Below are 20,594 nucleotides of genomic sequence, written 5' to 3'. Positions count from 1 at the left end.
CCTCCCGTTCACTCGGCGGCCCTCTTTCCTGATCCATCCGCTCGCCCTTCCCGTCGCCTCTCCGTGCGCCCGAGAGGCAGCTCCTCTCCTTCGTCGTCGTCTATAAACTACTCCTCCTCCGCACCCCATCAGCCACCCACCCCCCGCCTCCTCCTCTATCCTCTCCCCTCCCACCCTCTCCACACGATCCCGCCCTTGTCCGCTTCCCCGCATTCCCTCCCCGCCACGCGACCGCCGCCGGCCTCATCCCCACTATATCTACCGCGCCGCGGCGCGCCCCCGCTGGTGCTATCTAGCTACTGCGGCAGGGGAGGGCTCGCTCGCTCGCACGCGCGTGTCACCGGATCACGCCCCATGGCCGCCACGCTCCCGCGCGCGGTCGCGCCCTCGCCGCGCCCCGCCGCCGCGGCGGGGCTCCTCCCGCTCCCGCGCGCCGCGCCGCTGCTCCTCGCCGGCCGCGCCGCCGCGCGCAGGCTCCGGGCCCGCGGGGCCAGGGCGCCCGCGCTCGCCGCCGCGCGACGCAGCTGGGCCGTATCCGCCCGCGCCGTGCTCGACGTCTCGCGCCACCGGGCGGCGCCGCAGAAACCCGTGCAGGAGGTACGGACTCCGCCCCACCCCCGCCGATCAACTGCTCGCGTCGCGATTGGGTTTCCTGCGCGTGTTCCCAGGGTTGGTTGGGGTTTTTGTTGTTTCCTACAGGCGATTAGATTGGTTTATTACGAGGTCACCGCCGATGACTTGTTTTCATGGATCATGACCTTTTTTGATCGGGTGTTATGTTCACCAAACTGGTTTACGAAACTTAGGGGATAAATAATCAGGAGTAGAGTCCAGTAAATTTGGCCATACCCTGCTTGATGACTGTATCCCACGATAAGGCTCTGCGCTGCCGCCGCAGGAATTCATTGCATGTGATCCTTGTTTTGGTCTCTAGCTCATAATGATGCGCTGCGTACCACCAGTATCGCTTTTGTTACGTTCTGTTCCTTTCATCCATGGAGTTTTTAAAGTACGTAGTGTGGCAAGTGAACACAGCAAATGCAGTTAGAATAAACAGGTGCGTGGCGTGCTGATGGAAGGTTAGGTGACAGCTGTGGTGGTAGGCACTACTAATCACCATCAACTTCCAGGAGCGCCACATTGTGTCATGCCTGGGTGGAACATCTGTGACGTACTAGCTCTCCATCACCCTTCCGGAATGCATTGAAAGGGTTGTGGCCCGACGATTTTATGACATGTAATTTCTAATTCACTCGCTGCTAGTTGACATCTCGAATTTCCTCTTTTACCAGGCTGCGGACATGAACGATATCTTGGCAGAGCGTGGAGCCTGCGGTGTCGGGTTCGTCGCCAACTTGAACAACGAGCCCTCGTTCAACATTGTCCGCGACGCTCTTACAGCCCTCGGGTGCATGGAGCACCGTGGCGGCTGCGGAGCAGACAACGACTCTGGTGATGGGGCGGGGTTGATGAGCGGCATACCGTGGGACTTGTTTAATGAATGGGGCAGCAAGCAAGGGCTTGCCCCCTTCGAAAAAACACATACTGGTGTAGGCATGGTCTTCCTTCCGCAAGACGACAATTCCGCGGCAGAGGCCAAAGCTGGTAATGTTTCTGATGCTGCCCCACAATATATATGTTCTCCATATCGCGGAGCATTTCCTCTTGTCTTCAAAGTGCAATGGTTCCTATGTTTTCGTGGATAATAGATTTCTGTTTGGGCAATGCATGTGTTTGAATCACACTCTGATCGCTTCAGAATTTTCATCCTGCTGTACTTCGCTTGCCATGCCATCATTGTCCTTGAAACCTTTGCCTGCAACATTCTTTTGCTGGATTTTTTTGTTGCCCTCGGTATACAAACTTTTTGAAAGGATGGTCAGGCTGCAAATGTTTTATTTCAGCTCTACTGTACTACACTACTATGAATTTGCATAGCTTCATAAAAGTGTGTTCATTTTGGTACTCACGTCGATTCGTCGGCATCTGCCTCAGAAGTAAAATAGGGACACAGTTTTGTAGTTACTGATTGTAATTTTCTTTCCAAAACATGTCCTTATGCTTTCGCATGTACAAGTGGCCCTTAGTTGCTATTAGTTATGCTTGTACACCATCTGAAAGTGGCACCATATCACATTGCAGTTGTCGAGAAGGTTTTTACAGATGAAGGCCTTGAGGTTCTTGGCTGGAGACCTGTTCCTTTCGATGTATCAGTGGTAGGTCGCAATGCAAAAGAAACAATGCCCAAGATAGAGCAGATATTCGTTAAAATTGCGAAAGAAGATGACGCTGATGACATAGAGAGAGAATTATACATCTGCCGAAAGCTGATAGAGCGGGCTGCAAAATCTGCTAGTTGGGCGGATGAACTGTACTTCTGCTCTCTGTCGAGTAAAACCATCATCTACAAGGGAATGCTTCGATCTGAGGTTCTTGGGCAATTCTATTTGGACCTTCGGAATGAGATGTACAAATCTCCATTTGCCATATATCATAGAAGATTCAGTACCAACACAAGCCCTAGATGGCCTCTTGCACAACCGATGAGGTTACTTGGACACAATGGAGAGATTAATACAATACAGGTTCACATTAACTTCCTCAAATAATACTTACTTTTACGCCTTGTATCTTACTTTATTACTTAGCTTCTTCCTATGATTTTCGCCAAGTGTTTGATACTGGAAATTAGACATGCTTTCAGCATTACTCATAGTGTTGTTTTTCTTTGCAGGGAAACTTGAACTGGATGCGATCAAGGGAAGCCACAATACAATCTCCTGTGTGGCGAGGTCGTGAGAATGAAATACGCCCGTTTGGTGACCCTAAAGCATCTGATTCAGCAAACCTTGACAATGCTGCTGAAGTACGAGACTGCCCTGTTCATTAATATACACATAGCATGCATTTCTTGTGTTCTTGTCTGCACAACCGTACCATTCACATGATTTTGCTTTCTTGTCAGTACTTGAATAGATTCCAACGCCATTTGGACTCTGTTGAACTTGATTAACGATAAATAACCCACCTGTGAAAGGAGATTAACAGTTTTACATTTAATGGGTGTCAAATAAGTAAAATACAGAATTCTGTTGCAAATATGGCTTCTACTTGACTATTTGGCTGCACTTTGGCTTACAGAGATGTGATTGACTGAAATAAGTAGTTTCATAAAAAAATAAACATGCATGCAGTCATACTATGTTATTTTTAAGCGAACTTTTCATATTTTTTTTTATAACAAAGTGGTACTCTGTCTAATTCCGTTAATGCTAGAAACATGTCAGTAACTGCTAAGCGGCAAATTCTAACTGATCTATTTTCACTGTGCATCACATTTATATATACTATTCTGACTGTGTCACATTTGTTTATACCTTAAATACTGGTGTTGTAATATTTGAGTCATCGCATCCTTTCTTCTACCAGTTACTATTAAGGAGTGGTAGAAGTCCGGCTGAAGCTATGATGATGCTTGTCCCTGAGGCATATAAGAACCACCCGACGTTATCGATAAAATACCCTGAGGTATGGAATGCATTAGTGAATAAATGTTGGGCATGCATGAAGTCCCTTTCATATTAATTTGCTCCTACACTCTTGTCCAATTGACACTTCTCTTGATTTGTGTATTAGGCAATTGACTTCTATGAATACTACAAAGGTCAAATGGAGGCTTGGGATGGGCCTGCTTTACTCTTGTTCAGGTAAGATTGTGTCAATCTGCTGCTGGCCATGTTATTTGTTACTATTCTAGTTTCTGATGTGAAGACAGTTTCTTGCCTATTTTTTGTTAAAGATCCATGCATTAGCACATTTTTCTTCCTTCTTCCTTTCTCCTTTTGCTCCTTTTTTAATTTTATTTTGAAAGATATCCCAACGCCGCCTTTCGCCAGCCGAATAATTTCCTGCAACAGATTGGGCTATATTTACAAGTTATTTTTGGCATACTTTTTATATAGTGACGGAAGGACAGTAGGAGCATGCCTCGATCGAAATGGGCTCCGTCCAGCACGCTACTGGAGAACATCAGATGGTTTTGTTTATGTTGCATCTGAGGTAGGTTCAAGCTATTTCATCTGCTTTCTGAATATTCTGTTTGGTAACAATGTTATCATAGAGCCGTTTTATCTCACACATTAGTGAAGTGTCAATTTTGAAATTGGAGCATTTGGTTTATCTGCGTAACTTATTGCAGATATACTGACATCCTTCTATACCAAATCGCAGAGTTCAGATGTCACAAGCTAAACTTAATGTAACATTCAGTAAGTATTGTGTCCATTTGCTGAAATGTTAGGTCTGGCAGCTACGCTAGGTGATTAGGAGAAATTCTGAATTTACCTATTAGTGTTTGATTCCTATTTGAATACTTCATATGCTGATCCTTCTGTGGCGGTAAACTTTAGTAACCCCACATAGGTTGCTGCTGTTGCCCTTTTGGCTGCAAATTCATTCTACAGGGCCAGATTGTGTAAAGCTTTGTTCGAGTAAAGTTAAATATATCAATTTATCTTTTGTGTTAGAAGCTTGCACTTGGATGTAGCAAGAACATAACAATTCAACATGTGGAAACCATTTTGTGGCTACACTTCTCGGCTTATTCTTTCATAATGCACAGTACTTTGATCCTACTAGGGAGTATACACAGTACCTACCTTTTTCATGTTCCTCATCTATTGAATAAAGTTCACCTTTTCCTTTATTCTGTTGATGCATACTGTACAGAGCGTTTGGTTACCACTTGTAATATTACGAAAAGCTGTTAGCAGGTGAGCAGAACATCTGATAGCTGTGATAGAGGAGAATCACTATTTCATAAACCTGTTTGGCACTACGTGTGACGCTTAGAATCTTAGGCTCATAATTTGACGAGCACAGTTGGTCAGATTTCAAATTATACTCTCGCACTACTTTTCACCATCTCTTGGGCAGTTGAATTTGATGTGTTCATTTTGGAAGCATGTCATGAAACTGCATGCCATAGTTGATGTAGTAATCTTGGAGTACCTTCGCTACTGTTTTATTAGAGTTTGAGAAGTATTATGTAGGATTCTGACCAACTGACTAGGTCTGTTAATGAAATCTACAGGTTGGTGTTATTCCAATGGATGAATCTAAGGTAGTAATGAAAGGAAGATTGGGCCCTGGAATGATGATAACAGTTGACCTACAAACTGGCCAAGTTAGAATACAATAGAACAATCTCTTCCCTGTCTTGCCTTTGACCATCGCAGTCTTCTGAAATGTAGATTCTAAACCTCGTGAGTCGTCCTAGGTGCTTGAAAACACAGAAGTGAAGAAGAAGGTGGCTTCAGCAAACCCATATGGGGATTGGTTGCAACAAAGTACACGTTCAATAAAGCCTGTCAACTTCCAATCATCTCCTGTTATGGACAATGAAACAGTTATGAGACATCAGCAGTAAGAATCCACAAACATTGCTCCAATGAACTCCTATCTACCTTCCCCCCCCTGTACTTTATTGTGCTGTGGTACTCAGTATGTTTGTTCCAGAGTTAGTGTGTATGTATGTCTGACATTTTGCCTAATGCTTATGTTGAGAAGGTTGTAGACTTGTGACTGACTATTTCTGTGACATGTATATTAATTTTTAAGCTATGCTTCATTATCCCAATGCCCTTCGTCTTTTTCGTGTCATATGATATAATTTCAGAATGCATCCAGTAAACCTTTTTAAACTATACATACAATTATTTGCCGTCCAATAGATATATTCATCAAAAGTTGCACAGTATTTCAGAATATTTGAAGTACGCCTAGTTTAAAATAGGAGACGATAAAACACAAAATGGTACTTTTGATCTTGGTGTCATGTCATGCCCAGAAATATATTGCCAAGATTCTGGCTGATTTCGACATGTGCCCCATTTGTACAACTTGCTTATGTTGTTACGTCAGATGTTGTACTGCAGGCAAATGTAAATGACTACCAATTAGAGATGCTAGATGGTCAGTTAGAGGGTCAGACCTGATGTTCAATTTAATGTTATTGTGTTTTAGGGCATTTGGCTATTCCAGTGAAGATGTGCAAATGGTAATTGAAACGATGGCTTCACAAGGGAAGGAGCCAACATTTTGTATGGGTGATGACATTCCATTAGCTGTGTTGTCACAAAAACCACACATGCTCTTTGATTATTTCAAGCAGCGATTTGCACAGGTCAGTGAATCTTTTGTACACATCATGCCATGTTCGTTAACTCGCTGAACCCCCTAGAGTGCTATTGCTTGATTGCTATGGTTAAATAAAATCCAAGTAATAAGGGAACAAATTAATTTTATCTCTATTTCGCAACTAATACCGCATCTGCAGGGCCTGAATGAACAGTGCGCAGCATTAATGGCCCTCCTTTACACTACTTTTACAATCATAATCGTATCAGCTTCGTCTTATGAACGTATCTCATTGATTTCTAGGTTACAAACCCTGCAATTGATCCACTCCGAGAAGGTTTAGTCATGTCTCTTGAAGTTAATATTGGTAAACGAGGCAACATCTTGGAGGTTGGCCCTGAAAATGCTGATCAGGTTAGTAATTTTTGAAGGTAACGGTTTACATTGTATTCTTGGAGTAATATTTAGACGCCATCTTGTTGACTTCTCAGGTTACTCTATCAAGTCCTGTACTGAATGAAGGTGAACTAGATTCTCTATTGAATGACCCAAAATTGAAGCCCAAAGTACTCTCGACGTACTTTAATATCCGTAAAGGCCTAGATGGCTCCCTAGATAAGGCAATTAATGCTCTTTGTGAAGAAGCTGACGCTGCTGTGCGGAGTGGTTCTCAACTTCTGGTCCTTTCTGATCGTTCTGAAGCACTTGTGAGTAGCTTCTGACTTCTTAATATGTTAACACAGATGTCTGCGGCAGTCTTCAAGTTATCACAATTTATGTGGTGACATAAATAATGGTGCAAAATAATAAAATACACCAGCGCATCAAAATGACATGTCCGTAATGTTCTCAGTTCTCACTTCAAATGGGCACATAATATGTAACTGTTTTTGTTTGTGACACCGTATACGTGCACCCTTTTCTTTCTCTATCTTAGAATCACCATTGCCAAATCCAGCTTTCCTGATGAACGGCCCTTATCTTGTCAAAATTCAAACATTGTCTATTGCATGCCAAAGTTTAGTAATATGAATTCTACATTTAAACTTTTTGATTTTGTGACCAGAAAAACACCTGCATTAGTTTTCCTAAAAATGCACGCTGCAACTTACAGTTACTAAGAAGCTAGGTAGTTCTCTTAAAATGATTATTTTTGGATTCAAATATGGAAACTTTTTTGTCAAATTCAGGAGATAGAGTCACGTCCTCTTTTATACAAACCTGCTAAATTGTAATTAAATGAATGGATGATGTAGGAACCAACACGGCCTGCCATCCCAATACTTCTAGCCGTTGGTGCCATTCACCAGCATCTGATTCAAAATGGCCTCCGCATGTCTGCTTCAATTGTTGCTGACACCGCTCAGTGTTTCAGTACCCATCAATTTGCCTGTTTGATTGGATATGGAGCCAGGTATGACTTTGATATTTAAATAATTTTTCTCCAGTAACCGCCAGTTCCTTACTTATATTTGCTTCGCTTGACATTCTGATCCTGCATAGATGCATGTATGGGGTTCAAATCTGTGTTTATTGATGATCAGTGTTATTAGGCCAGCATGATTTAAATACACGGAATCATAATATAATTCAGTCGGGGTAGCATAGTGTCATTCACTGTCAGTTCCACTTGCTTATGTCTTTGCATACCACGTTTTGACAATATATATTTACGATTTCTGTATTCATGATATCCAATACTCCACATTCCAGGATCATGTAGCAAATCTTCTGGCATTAGCATGGTAATAAAAGCCACATGAAAGTTGTCTGAGATTTATCTAAATTTGGATGTATCAAGACACCAAATCTTGATACATCCAAATTTTGACAAATCTCAGACAAGTTTCATGAGATGGAGGGAGTATGAACTTAACTATTTGATAAAGTTTCAAACTGACTCTAGTCTTTTCCAAAAGAGAAACATATATACCCTATTCAAGTCATTGTACCATAGCCACTTGGTTGGCTAGTATTTCCTTTTGACAATTGGTATAGAACTGAAGTCTAGATGATAATTATGAATTCGCAGTCGAACTCTTTCTGAAGACTGTCATGCAGTTATTTGAACTTGGAGCATGAATCTTAGAGCATAAGATGACAGCATAAAGTCCTCATACTAGACCGTGAACATAGACATTGTTCCTGTGGACTTATGCCGTTAGAAACACTGTCCGAAAAAAATACAAAGTTAGAGGAAGAAAGGATGAAGAAAATCTGAAAAGGGTTCAGCTAGAAGAAGCAGCTATGATAGGCAGAGAAATTTGACTTTGTGCCAGTCTAAATCAGCAAATTAAAACCTTTTCGTGCATTTTGCTGGGTGGGATCTTCTCAAAGATCCAATCATTCCTTCCTTATTTGTTTGTCTCTTCAGCAACTTCTAATTGGATCTAATATTCAGTTGTGCACATTCTCCGGAACCATTAGTTTTCAAGTGAAAGTGCTGCGTTTTCTTGCTAGATTTATTAATCTTCCATCTTTTATTGTGCATTAGTGCCGTATGCCCATATCTGGCATTAGAAACATGCCGACAATGGAGGCTGAGCAAGAAAACTGTTAATTTGATGCGCAACGGCAAGATGCCAACAGTGACCATCGAGCAGGCTCAAAGAAACTTTATCAAGGTATGATTTTCTATATCTATGAGTTGTGAGTTTTGATTATATTGTTGCATGTTGGTGTGCTGCTGCAGTTATGTGTCTGAACATAGTTGAACTCAATACTACATCTGTACACTTATGGTGTGGTGGACTCGTGGAAGTATGATCTTTATGTTCCATTGTGGTTGTGATATTCAATCGGTCTTATGTTTTCAGGCTGTAAAATCTGGCCTGCTCAAGATACTCTCAAAAATGGGCATATCATTGCTCTCAAGGTTTGTTATCTTTGCCATTCAACGTTATATAACAATTGTGCCATCATGGTGAAGTAATCATTCAATGGTTTAATATGTCGTATCTTCTGGATAGTTACTGTGGAGCTCAGATCTTTGAAATATATGGTCTTGGCCAAGAAGTTGTTGACCTTGCATTCTGTGGAAGTGTATCGAAAATTGGAGGACTTACCCTTGACGAGGTAATCAATTTTTTTATTATCCCATTTAGTCGCGGAGTTTGTCAGCACATACTTGATTTACTTTTTCGGTGTTTTGTTGGTCTGGTACATTGCCTATCTAGAAGTGTTCAGATTATAACCTGTAGTTGGCTATGTACCTTTTAGCTCTTCTGAAATTTTTACCTACTGACACTTCTCCAACTCTACTGCCCTATCCCTTTGTTGTAAAGCTGGGCCGGGAAACATTATCATTCTGGGTGAAGGCATTCTCGGAAGATACCGCACAGAGGCTGGAAAACTTTGGATTCATCCAGTCCAGACCTGGAGGTATACATATCTCGTCAACTGTAGCAAAGTTAGATTTTATGACTTGACTGTCTGTATTCTTCCATTTTATTCCAATATGATTGTTTTAGTTAAAATGACATCAATTAACAACCTGAGATTTGGCTGCTATGTTGTGTGCGGCATTTGTATGTCATCAATCAAAACATACTAAGGCCACCAGGTGAAAAAAACATACTAAGGCCACAACTATTCTAGAAGTCTATGTTTCTTTGAGTCCTCCTTTTGAATATTGCTTTGTTCAGGTACTGGTAGAGGGGCCTGGGCGATTCCTGAATATTGTTGTCCAGGGCAGCATCATTGCAAATGCAATTTATGCCTGCCAATCAGGGATGAAAAATGCTTATAATTAACGTGATAGTTAAATCCATTTTCTTTTGTTAGTATGATAGGTACATTCATTAAGTTAATACTGATAATACCTCATTTACCTCCAAAATACACCTCTTGGTGCGGCAGAAATTGCATTTTGGGGGGGAAAAAGAATCTGGGATCATATGTACTGCAATATTATGTTACTGCTTATTGCTGAAATATTGTGTTTTTTTGCTTTCCTGAATAGGCGAATTTCATGCAAATAATCCTGAGATGTCAAAGCTTCTGCACAAAGCAATTCGTGAAAGAAGTGATAATGCCTACACCATCTACCAACAACATCTTGCAAGCCGTCCTGTCAATGTTAGTGGTGCTTAATCCTCACTTTGCAGGTGGGCGGCCTGTAGATTTTTTTGTATCACCTTTGGTTTACCATTCTCTATGCTGCAGGTTCTTCGAGATCTTGTAGAGTTGAAGAGTGAACGGCCCCCTATTCCTATAGGCAAAGTTGAGCCTGCAACCTCTATTGTCGAGCGCTTTTGCACAGGTGGAATGTCCTTGGGAGCTATTTCCAGAGAAACTCATGAAGCAATTGCAATTGCTATGAATAGAATCGGCGGGAAATCTAATTCTGGAGAAGGTGGTGAGGTGGGCCAAATAACATACATTACAACAATAAAGCTAGTTATGTCAGGCAGCTATAGTGGAAATTACAACATATAGTTGCTTATGGACATATTTTGCAGGACCCAATCCGCTGGAGTCCCCTTGCAGATGTTGTTGATGGGTATTCTCCAACACTTCCTCATCTCAAAGGTCTTCAGAACGGGGACACTGCCACAAGTGCCATTAAGCAGGTGCAGCATGAACTGCTTGATTTTGGCACTTTACTTTGGCTATTATTATAAATAGTTTTGATGTAGTTTATGCTTCTATTTCAAAACCATGACTGTGGATTGCTCTACTTATCCTTGGTAGATATGCTCTCTTAATGGCTACCTTAACAATTCTTCAGTCATTACTGAGTAGAATTGCACTCAATGTTGTTATGATACACTGGTTAAAGCACCACTTAGAAAACCAATGCTGTGAACAATCAGACTTATTCAAGATTAAGTTTTGCATCATTCCTGTAGATGAACGTGTTAGTAGCCAATAACACTTCAGATGTAGTATGCTGTTGAGTACGCTTATTTTCCCTTAAAATGAGCTAGCACCGGCCTTTGTCAGGCCAAGAGAATGAACATCAAAAGAGATCAGAGGTCTGTCAGTGCCTGAAGGTGCTAGGTCACATGTTTAGTTAGCACCCTTTGGCACTTCTCAAATATGAAACTTTTGCAGTGGCAAAAAAAGATAGTAGGAAGCATTTTAAGAACTTCCACTCTGTACTGTTGTCTACCTCTTTTTTTGTATGTCCTGAATCAAAGTCACACTCTATCCTCTTTCTATTGGATTCATATATTCGAGTTGGTTCTTATATGTACTATCATTTCACAGGTTGCATCTGGGCGTTTTGGTGTTACACCAACATTTTTAGTTAATGCTGAACAAATCGAGATAAAGATTGCTCAAGGGGCGAAGCCTGGTGAAGGGGGTCAACTTCCTGGGAAAAAAGTCAGTGCATACATAGCTCGGTTGAGAAACTCCAAACCTGGTGTTCCTCTCATATCCCCACCACCACACCATGACATCTATTCCATCGAGGATCTCGCACAGTTAATTTTTGACCTCCATCAGGTTTGTCTTGCACAACTACTTGAATAGAATTTCAGCTAGTAATGCTGGTGCTATGTGAGAACTAGCAGTGTTGTTTGATTCTTGGTTTCTTCTTGGGACAAGGAATTTCATTTATTGGTAGTAATGAAGTATTTAATTTATATTTGTCTGGGCAGATCAATCCTAAAGCAAAGGTGTCGGTAAAGCTTGTAGCTGAAGCAGGAATTGGAACTGTAGCCTCTGGAGTATCTAAGGCAAACGCAGACGTAATTCAGGTGGGCTAAACATTTATTTTCTAACAATTCATTGATTTAGCTCATACTTCATTGTGTGTGGATCTGCATTCTCCTAAGTGGCTATGGTCTTATGGTTTAGTGGCATTTTACATTTTCTTTGATACACTTAACCTTTTACTGCAAGGTGCTATATGCTGTAGTTGGCCCTCATGAGGTTGCGTAAACTGTTTTGCCTATTTCATTGTTATATGCAGTGGCATTTGTTGTAGTATATTCACAATGATATGTCTTTCCGATTGGTGTCCATCTCTTTTTGGTGAAAATTGTATGCAATAAACCGTTACGATTGTGGGGAATAAATCCCCACAAATCTACTAAAATTTCCCAAAACACAGCAGTTCAGCACACAGTTATTGCATGAACATACACTACAAGGTAGGTCACCACTTGCCAAGCTGGTGAATTAGTTTACAGCATTTGAGTCTCTGAGATGAACCATGCTTTGAACTACTATATAATGAGCTGGCAGTGATTTTTTTGAAGGTATACTGTACTCATGGGCGAGAGGTTTAGTCTACTTATTTGGGTCATCTGAATTATCATTTTATTATACAGATATCAGGTCATGATGGTGGTACTGGAGCTAGCCCAATTAGCTCAATCAAGCATGCTGGGGGTCCTTGGGAACTCGGTCTTACAGAAACTCACCAGGTTTCCTACATTTATTTGCTTGTTATAATCAGATTCTTATAGTACCAAATCACTTTGTTCTAAACCTAGTTAACTTCCTCCAGACACTGATACAAAATGGATTGAGAGAAAGGGTGGTACTTAGGGTCGATGGTGGATTCAGGAGTGGCCTAGATGTCCTTTTGGCTGCTGCCATGGGTGCTGATGAATATGGTTTTGGTTCTGTAGCTATGATAGCTACCGGATGTGTCATGGCACGTATTTGCCACACAAACAATTGCCCAGTTGGAGTTGCTAGTCAGGTAATAACAGCACAAGTTATTTTTTATTCGTTTTTCTTGGTCATACCTTTTATCTTACATTCTATGCACCTGCAGAGAGAAGAGCTTCGTGCTAGGTTTCCTGGTGTTCCTGGCGATCTGGTGAATTACTTTCTCTTTGTCGCAGAAGAGGTATGGCATAACTCACATTACTAATGCTTTTGTGTTAACCTCTTTCCGTGCTTTCACCATTTGGTCATCCATATGCTTTTTTTGGAATAACCATGACCTGTATTTAAGTACTCATGCATAAGTTATCCAGGTACGCGCCACATTAGCCCAGTTGGGTTATGAGAAGCTGGATGATATAATTGGGCACACTGATTTACTTAAACCAAAGCATATCTCTTTGGTGAAAACACAACACATTGATCTTGGATACCTATTAATGGTATGGCTTTGATAGCTATTCTCGCTTGGTTTATTGGCACTTCATGCATATGCATGTTATATTAATGGATGTTCTTGTATTAGAATGCTGGATTACCCAAATGGAGTAGCTCTCAGATAAGAAGCCAGGACGTCCACTCTAATGGCCCTGTTCTTGATGAGACAATCCTTGCAGATCCCGAGGTAATGGTTTCAGTGTTGGTTACATTTCTTAACTTGACTAAAGTCTGTCCTCCTGAGCAGATTTGTGTACACTCAATCAAAACACCTCGGCTTTACTATTTGGTCTTCTTGAAACCATAGCTGTGACATTGATGATCAATAGCCATTGTAGTCTAAAATGAAGTGCATAGTTGCCAGGAACCTAGTTCTGTCATATGCAGCATTACTTAAGTTATGTAACTGCATTTTACAGGTAATCGATGCAATTGAGAACGAGAAAGAGGTTTCAAAGACATACCCAATTTATAATGTCGACAGAGCTGTCTGTGGTCGAGTAGCAGGTGCCATTGCTAAGAAGTATGGGGACACGGGCTTTGCAGGCCAGCTGAACATTACGTATGTTAACTATTTTCTTCTTTGCATAATTTTTTCCATCTATTTTATTATTATTATGACAAGGTATAAAATGAAGAATTTCGAACATTTCAGGTTTACTGGAAGTGCAGGGCAGTCCTTTGGTTGTTTTCTAACCCCTGGCATGAATGTTCGCCTAGTAGGAGAGGCCAACGATTATGTGGGGAAGGTACTAAATACATTCTAGATGAGGATGATGCGCTAGTCCAAAAGATACACTATTGAAAATTCTTTCTGGCTAGCTTCATAAGACTTCTATTTTTATTGTTGCAGGGTATGGCTGGTGGAGAGCTGGTTGTAGTTCCTGTGGATGATACAGGATTTGTTCCTGAGGATGCTGCTATAGTTGGGAACACTTGTCTGTATGGAGCTACGGGTGGTCAAGTATTTGTGAGAGGCAAGACAGGAGAAAGATTTGCAGTTCGGAACTCTCTCGGTCAGGCAGTGGTTGAGGGCACAGGAGATCATTGCTGCGAATACATGACTGGTGGCTGTGTGGTTGTACTTGGCAAGTAAGTAAACAGTCCGCACAATGCCCATCTCCCATGTTCTCAAAAAAAAAAGAAGTCAATCTTCCATTTTGTGTATTACCCTTATCCTGATATATATTTCTCAATCCACAGAGTTGGGAGGAACGTTGCAGCTGGAATGACTGGTGGCCTTGCATACATTCTAGATGAAGATGATACACTAGTCCCAAAGGTACATGAACTTAGAACTTCTAACCATCTACCTAGCTGCTCTGTAGCATGCATGCACTGAAGCCCCGAAATTCAGATCTCAGGATTATAACGTCCAAAGTGTTTTTTAACAGATTAACAAGGAGATCGTCAAGATGCAGAGAGTGAATGCTCCAGCTGGGCAGATGCAGCTGAAAGGCTTGATTGAGGCCTATGTTGTAAGTCAAGTGTATTTTTTTTCCTGAAAATTTTGTTCCAAACAGGCCGTTCCTGACACTGTTGTAATTTGGATGACGCTTTTATAGGAAAAAACTGGCAGTGCGAAAGGTGCTAAAATTTTGAGTGAATGGGAGGCATACTTGCCACTCTTCTGGCAATTGGTACCTCCCAGTGAAGAAGATTCGCCTGAAGCTTGTGCCGAGTTTGAGAGAGTACTTGCAAGGCAAGCAACGGCAGTAAAATCTGCCAAGTGATCAAGCACTGCTACGAGCCAACCCCAATCCCAAAATTGATCAAGTTACACTGAACGAAGGCGGTTTTTACTGCGATACTTGCAAGTGATCCTCTGAACTGCGCTCCTTCTGAAGAACGACCTTACCCAAAGGCTGCAATTTTGTGGAAGCTCTGCCCAAGGCATCTTTTGGAATGGAGCTCGCAGAACCCATACAGGATTCTTCTGCACGCTCTTGGCACTGTAGGTAACCACCCCTGTAAATTGGTTTACTGACGCTAGGTTGCAAGGCCCTGTCAAACTCTGCTGCTTTCTTGTATAGGATTCTTGCCCTGTGTAATTATATTTTTTGTTCTGGACACATTAGTTCTTAATATTTATACGTGTCCAGTGCTAGGCATGCTAGTTGCATGTGCTTTAGCACATAAAGAATAAAGGGTAGGGTGAAGTAGGTCTTCTCGTTGCTTCATGAGTCAATGAACTAATGGCAACTATCCGGAAACAGAAGAAATTGTCAATAATGGCAACTATCCGGTCCTGGCAGAACAAATGATTTCACACTGTAGCTATACTTTGGCGCTTGGCTGGCCTGAGTAGCATGACCGATGAAGCTAGCAGGCATCACAATACTCAAAAGCTACGACTTCAGGAAGGAGATTTGAAACCCAAAGCTTCCAGTCCAGAGCTCAAACATTCTATACATCGCTTCACTCAAGATCCGAACCACCGGGCCCAAAGTGTCCAATCTTGGCACCCATGCATGCCAAAAGTAAAATAATTTCTAAATATAGCTTTTGACCGAGACAATTTTCAGATGTTAGTAAAAAAAAACATATTCCTGAGTGCATCAGCAATCATTTAAGAAGAATGCACTACACCAACTTTTTGAATGAAGAGTAAGATTATCAATGTACTAAGACTAGCAAGTTTCGATTTAGCTTTTTGTGAAATCTTGAAGAAAGCACATACATAGGCGAGCTGAAACTAATCTATGCAGATTTTAGTCAAATAATATCAACATTTGCTAAGTCTTTTGAGATAAATAGAGTACCTCTACGACATTTTTGTTGTACTGGAACCCCAACCGCCCGCGATAAAAAATCATGCCTTCGCCAACGTAACCTTCCACCAGCCGCTTGCCACCGCCGCCATGTCGGTCTTGACAAAAACTCCTCCGTCCACTCCTCTCCTACATTCTATGTTGATGGGTTCACCATCGCCGCCATATCGTCCTTTCCAGGGATTTCTGCTAGAGAATAGCAGATTTGTCTGCCAAAATATTTTCCCCACCTCTTTGAAAACTACTCTTTTGGAGTGAAATATTCCGGCTATTTTGGAGATGCTCTAGAGACGCGCCCCGCGAAGGATTGTTTCGCGATATCTCAGTAATCACAATCCGGAAGGTCCAAAGAATCATAGGCGTACCTAGAAATTTCTGAAGCCTGGGCAAGCCGAAGTGTGACAAAAAATATATGCTCATACACATCAACTAACATACACATCATATAGGGAAAATAAACCATCAACAAGAGTTTTCATGTATAAAGATGGACATGGTACATAAAAATGCATAATAGCACATGGAAATAATCATCGATACTAAATATGGGATTTTTAACAGTTAACAACGATGGCCGAAAAAACTCAAATGTTCATCAGTACTAGACAATATTGAAACTCGAACGCTTGACCCCAAAAGCTTGTCCAAACACATGTCCAAATGCATCCAAAAGACTCTACACAATAAAGGAAATTATAAGATGGTACCGTCAATCATGTCCTAACTAGGCCTAGGCCTTTTAGGTAGATGTCCTGTCCTTGTCTTCATGGCTTGGAACCGTTTAGCAATATCATCACTATCAAGTTTCCTAAATATCTCCCGCTCCGTGTAACATATCATCAAGTCATTGAACCAATCATTCTTCATCTTGCTATGTAATTTTGACTTGATAATCTTCATTGATGAGGAATTCCTCTCAACGGATGCCATTGACACCGACAATATCAAAGCCAACTCAACAAATTTGTACACCAATGGAAAAACCAAATGCTTCTCCGTTTCAATCATCTTCATAGCCAAACTTTCAAGATCTTCGCAAGTAGAGAAGGTGAAATGGATTCTCACATTGTAAATGTAAGTCTCAAATTGCCCTCTTATGGTTGCACGGTCACCATTAGAGACATCCGCATGATATATGGTAGATAAGCGAGCAAGCTTCTCCACATCAAACATTGAGAAAGAGTTCTTAAGACTGAGGCAAGAGAAGCAATCTAATGCCTCATGATTCATCAACACACATCTACAACAACATGATTCCAAAAGTTTAAATGAAAGCATGGAACAATAGGGAAATGGAGTAATGAACAAGTACTATCTACTAACCTCAATATTACCGATATTTTCTCTTTCACAGATATATCCATTTTGCTTGGAGGCTCCCTTGTCAGAGATTTTTTCTCTGCCGTCCCTCGCCTCATCAGGTTTCACGAATCTGCCCGCGATGTCCATGAGCTAGCTGATTTTTTTTTTAGAAATGGGAGCATCGCCCCAGCATCTGCATCAATAGATGCACACAGCTGTTTTATTGCATAGTTTAATATTCAGAAGTTATAAAACTTAAGAGACACATAAGGTGTACGTAAAACTTAACCAACGGAAAATAAAAAGGAAATATAATTATGCAAGTTGGAATCTCTTAATAGGCTGCCAGCCACCCTGGTTGTAGATATCCCGAGCAACCGTCTCCAAACGGCTGCATCCAGAATCCATATGCGCACGCTGAGCCTCCGGTAGTAGGTATGACCATTCGTGGATCCAGTGCGTAACCATACGGATAACCTGTAAAAATTTAGCATTTGAGCTTCTGTTTAAGACAATATCATTGCGGCAATTCCATATAGCCCACATCAAAGCACAAATACCCGTTCGAATTTGTGCTTTTGATATTTTATCAACACCATTTAGCCAATTTCCAAACATATTTGTAACATTGGCCGGTGGAGGGATATTAAAAGTATACTGGATTGTTCTCCAGATTAGCTTTGCGAAGGGACAATCAAAAAATAAGTGGTTTATGGTTTCATTAGAGCCACAGAAAACATAATTCTTACACCCATTCCAATTTCTTTTTGCGAGATTATCTTTTGTGAGAATTACTTTTTTTATAAAGGAACCACATGAAAATCTTAATCTTCAGCGGTACCTTTATTTTCCAAAGATATTTGCGCAAGAAAACCGTATGACCATTCATCATGTCTGTGTACATGGATTTGACCGAAAAAACACCATTGGTAGTTAATTTTCAGACAAAAACATCCGGGTCTTCCGTCAACTTAACCCTGATTAGGCGCTAAAGTAGTAGTAACCAAACCTCCCATTTATCAGTAGATAAAGTTCTCCTAAATTCGATATTCAGAGGATTACTCGTTAGAACATCTGAAACCAGAACGTTTCTCCAGCGGACAATGTTATACAACGAAGGGTATTGCTTAGCTAGCGGTTGGTCACCTAACCATATGTCCTCCCAAAAGCATGTATTTTGACCATTACCAACTTTGAAAGAGCCGAAAGAGAAAAAATCATCCTTAACTCCCATGAGCCCCTTCCAAAAAGGAGAATCGGTGGGTTTAGTTGTCATTTGTGACAATGCTTTAGTCCGGAGATATTTATTATGCAGCAACTCCTGCCATACTCCATCCTCATTTAAGAGTTTAAACAGCCACTTACTGAGTAGGCATTTGTTTTTGAGATCTAACACCTCCACCCCGAGACCCCCTTGATCTTTAGGTCGGCAAATAATGTTCCACCTAGTCAGCCGATATTTACGCCTATGCTCATCATTTTGCCAAAAAAACCTTGACCTATATAAGTCTAATCTTTTATTTACCCCTTTAGGTATTTCAAGAAAAGATAACATAAGCATCGGTAGGCTGGTTAGGACGGAATTAATAAGTACAAGTTTATCTCCGTATGAGAGTAGCTTGCCTTGCTAGCGACCCAATTTTCGTTCAAAGCGGTTCTCTACTGGATTCCATTCCCTATTGAGAAGTTTTCTATAATGGACCGGGATCCCTAGGTAACGAAAGGGGAGAGAACCAGCTTCACAACCAAGGATTTGCTTATATTGGTTCTCCACATCATTCGCCTTTCCAAAACAGAAAATCTCACTCTTATGAAAATTGATCTTAAGTCCGGACAGGTTGCTCAAAGATGCAAAGGATTACCTTCATGTTAACAGACCTTCCGAAGGTCATGTTCCATGAAGAGAATAGTATCGTCTGCATATTGTAGAATGGATACTCCCCCTCAACTAAGTGTGGGATAAGACCACCTACCTGACCATCCTCTTTTGCTCTTGCAATTAGGATTGCCAACATATCAGCAACTATATTGAATAGGATAGGTGATAGAGGATCGCCTTGCCTCAACCCCTTCCTAGTCTGGAAGTAATGGCCAATATCTACATTAACCTTTACCCCAACTGATCCTCCCTGAACCAAATTAGCCACTAACTTACACCAAATAGGCGAAAATCCTTTCATACGCATAGTTTGTTGAAGGAAAGGCCAATTAACTTTATCATAGGCCTTTTCAAAATCAATTTTGAAAAGGACCCCATCTATTTTCTTCCTGTGTAGTTCATGAATGGTCTCGTGAAGGACAACTACTCCTTCAAGTATATGTCGTCCCGGCATAAAAGCAGATTGTGTAGGCTTAATAACCTTGTGGGCTATCCCGGTTATTCTATTTGTACCTACCTTGGTGAAAATCTTGAAACTCACATTTAGTAAGCATATAGGCCTATACTGTTGGATCTGGACAACGTCTTCTTTCTTAGGTATTAAACTAATAACCCCAAAGTTAAGCTTATATAACTCGAGATCACCTTGTTGTAATTGTGTAAAAAGGTTCATGAGATCGTGCTTAATAGTTTCCCAGAAGTGCTTGTAAAACTCGGCTGGAAACCCGTACGAGTCCAGGAGCTTTGTTGTGTTCCATTTGAGAAATAGCTTCAAATACTTCTTCCTCAGTGAACTTAGATGTGAGGAAAGAGTTTTCCTCAGGGGAGATCTGTGGTATATCCGCAAAAATATCTTCTCTCATATAAAAATTGTTTTTTGTTGGTTTCCCAAATAGTTTCTTATAGTACTCAGTGATGAAAACTTTAAGATTTTCCTCACCAACGATTGTCCCTTCATCTTGCTCTAACTGAAAAATCTTCTTCTTCCTATGTTTTTCATTAGCAATCAGGTGAAAATATCTCGTATTATTTCCCCCTTTTTGTACGTGTTTTACTTTTGCGCGCTGGGCCCATTTCGCTTCCTCGTCACGTCTGAGTTTAGCTAGGCTATCATTAGCCTTTCGTAGGGCAGCACAGTCGGCTGCCACCAGGGGAACCGTTTCTGCCTTAATGTCTAGCGCATCAATAAGCAGGGGCGGAGCTCCCCTTTGGGCAAGGTGTGGCACTTGCCCTACCTTGATTTTTGGCAAACAATATAGTATATGTATGCATACGTGGATATACCATCAGTTTTGTACAATTTTTGAAGGGAAAACAAAAGAAAAAGATGAGTTAGACCAGCAGGAGAACAATCAAGTAAGAAAACGAACTGGACTTATGCTAGCTGGCACTAGTGGAAAACGGGGCAATAGGCCCGGTCCATTTGGGCCTTTAGACCCGGT

General features: G+C 41.2%; 1 protein-coding gene across 2 annotated transcripts; it reads left to right on the top strand.

The window, feature by feature from the left end:
- The first annotated feature begins 354 nt into the window (after positions 1–354).
- LOC124670718 (ferredoxin-dependent glutamate synthase, chloroplastic) lies at positions 355–15,374 on the top strand. Of its 2 annotated transcripts, XM_047207192.1 has the most exons (33): positions 355–597; positions 1,293–1,605; positions 2,143–2,585; positions 2,735–2,866; positions 3,430–3,528; positions 3,637–3,707; positions 3,963–4,059; positions 5,093–5,185; positions 5,279–5,424; positions 6,025–6,184; positions 6,442–6,552; positions 6,630–6,845; positions 7,395–7,552; positions 8,633–8,762; positions 8,955–9,013; positions 9,108–9,213; positions 9,423–9,519; positions 10,100–10,215; positions 10,303–10,500; positions 10,599–10,709; positions 11,350–11,589; positions 11,745–11,843; positions 12,420–12,515; positions 12,599–12,796; positions 12,872–12,946; positions 13,077–13,205; positions 13,289–13,387; positions 13,620–13,762; positions 13,856–13,949; positions 14,054–14,292; positions 14,404–14,482; positions 14,595–14,678; positions 14,766–15,374. In XM_047207192.1, the coding sequence occupies exons 1-33, from the start codon at positions 355–357 to the stop codon at positions 14,931–14,933; spliced, it is 4,842 nt and encodes a 1,613-aa protein (XP_047063148.1). In that variant the 3' UTR covers positions 14,934–15,374. The 2 variants fall into 2 exon arrangements, with proteins under 2 accessions (XP_047063148.1, XP_047063147.1); XM_047207191.1 differs by having other exon boundaries at positions 12,599–12,946.
- Positions 15,375–20,594: the final 5,220 nt, after the last annotated feature.

Source organism: Lolium rigidum, chromosome 7 (genome assembly GCF_022539505.1).
Source record: "Lolium rigidum isolate FL_2022 chromosome 7, APGP_CSIRO_Lrig_0.1, whole genome shotgun sequence".
Taxonomy (NCBI): Eukaryota; Viridiplantae; Streptophyta; class Magnoliopsida; order Poales; family Poaceae; genus Lolium; species Lolium rigidum.
This window is presented reverse-complemented; position numbering and strand designations above follow the sequence as displayed.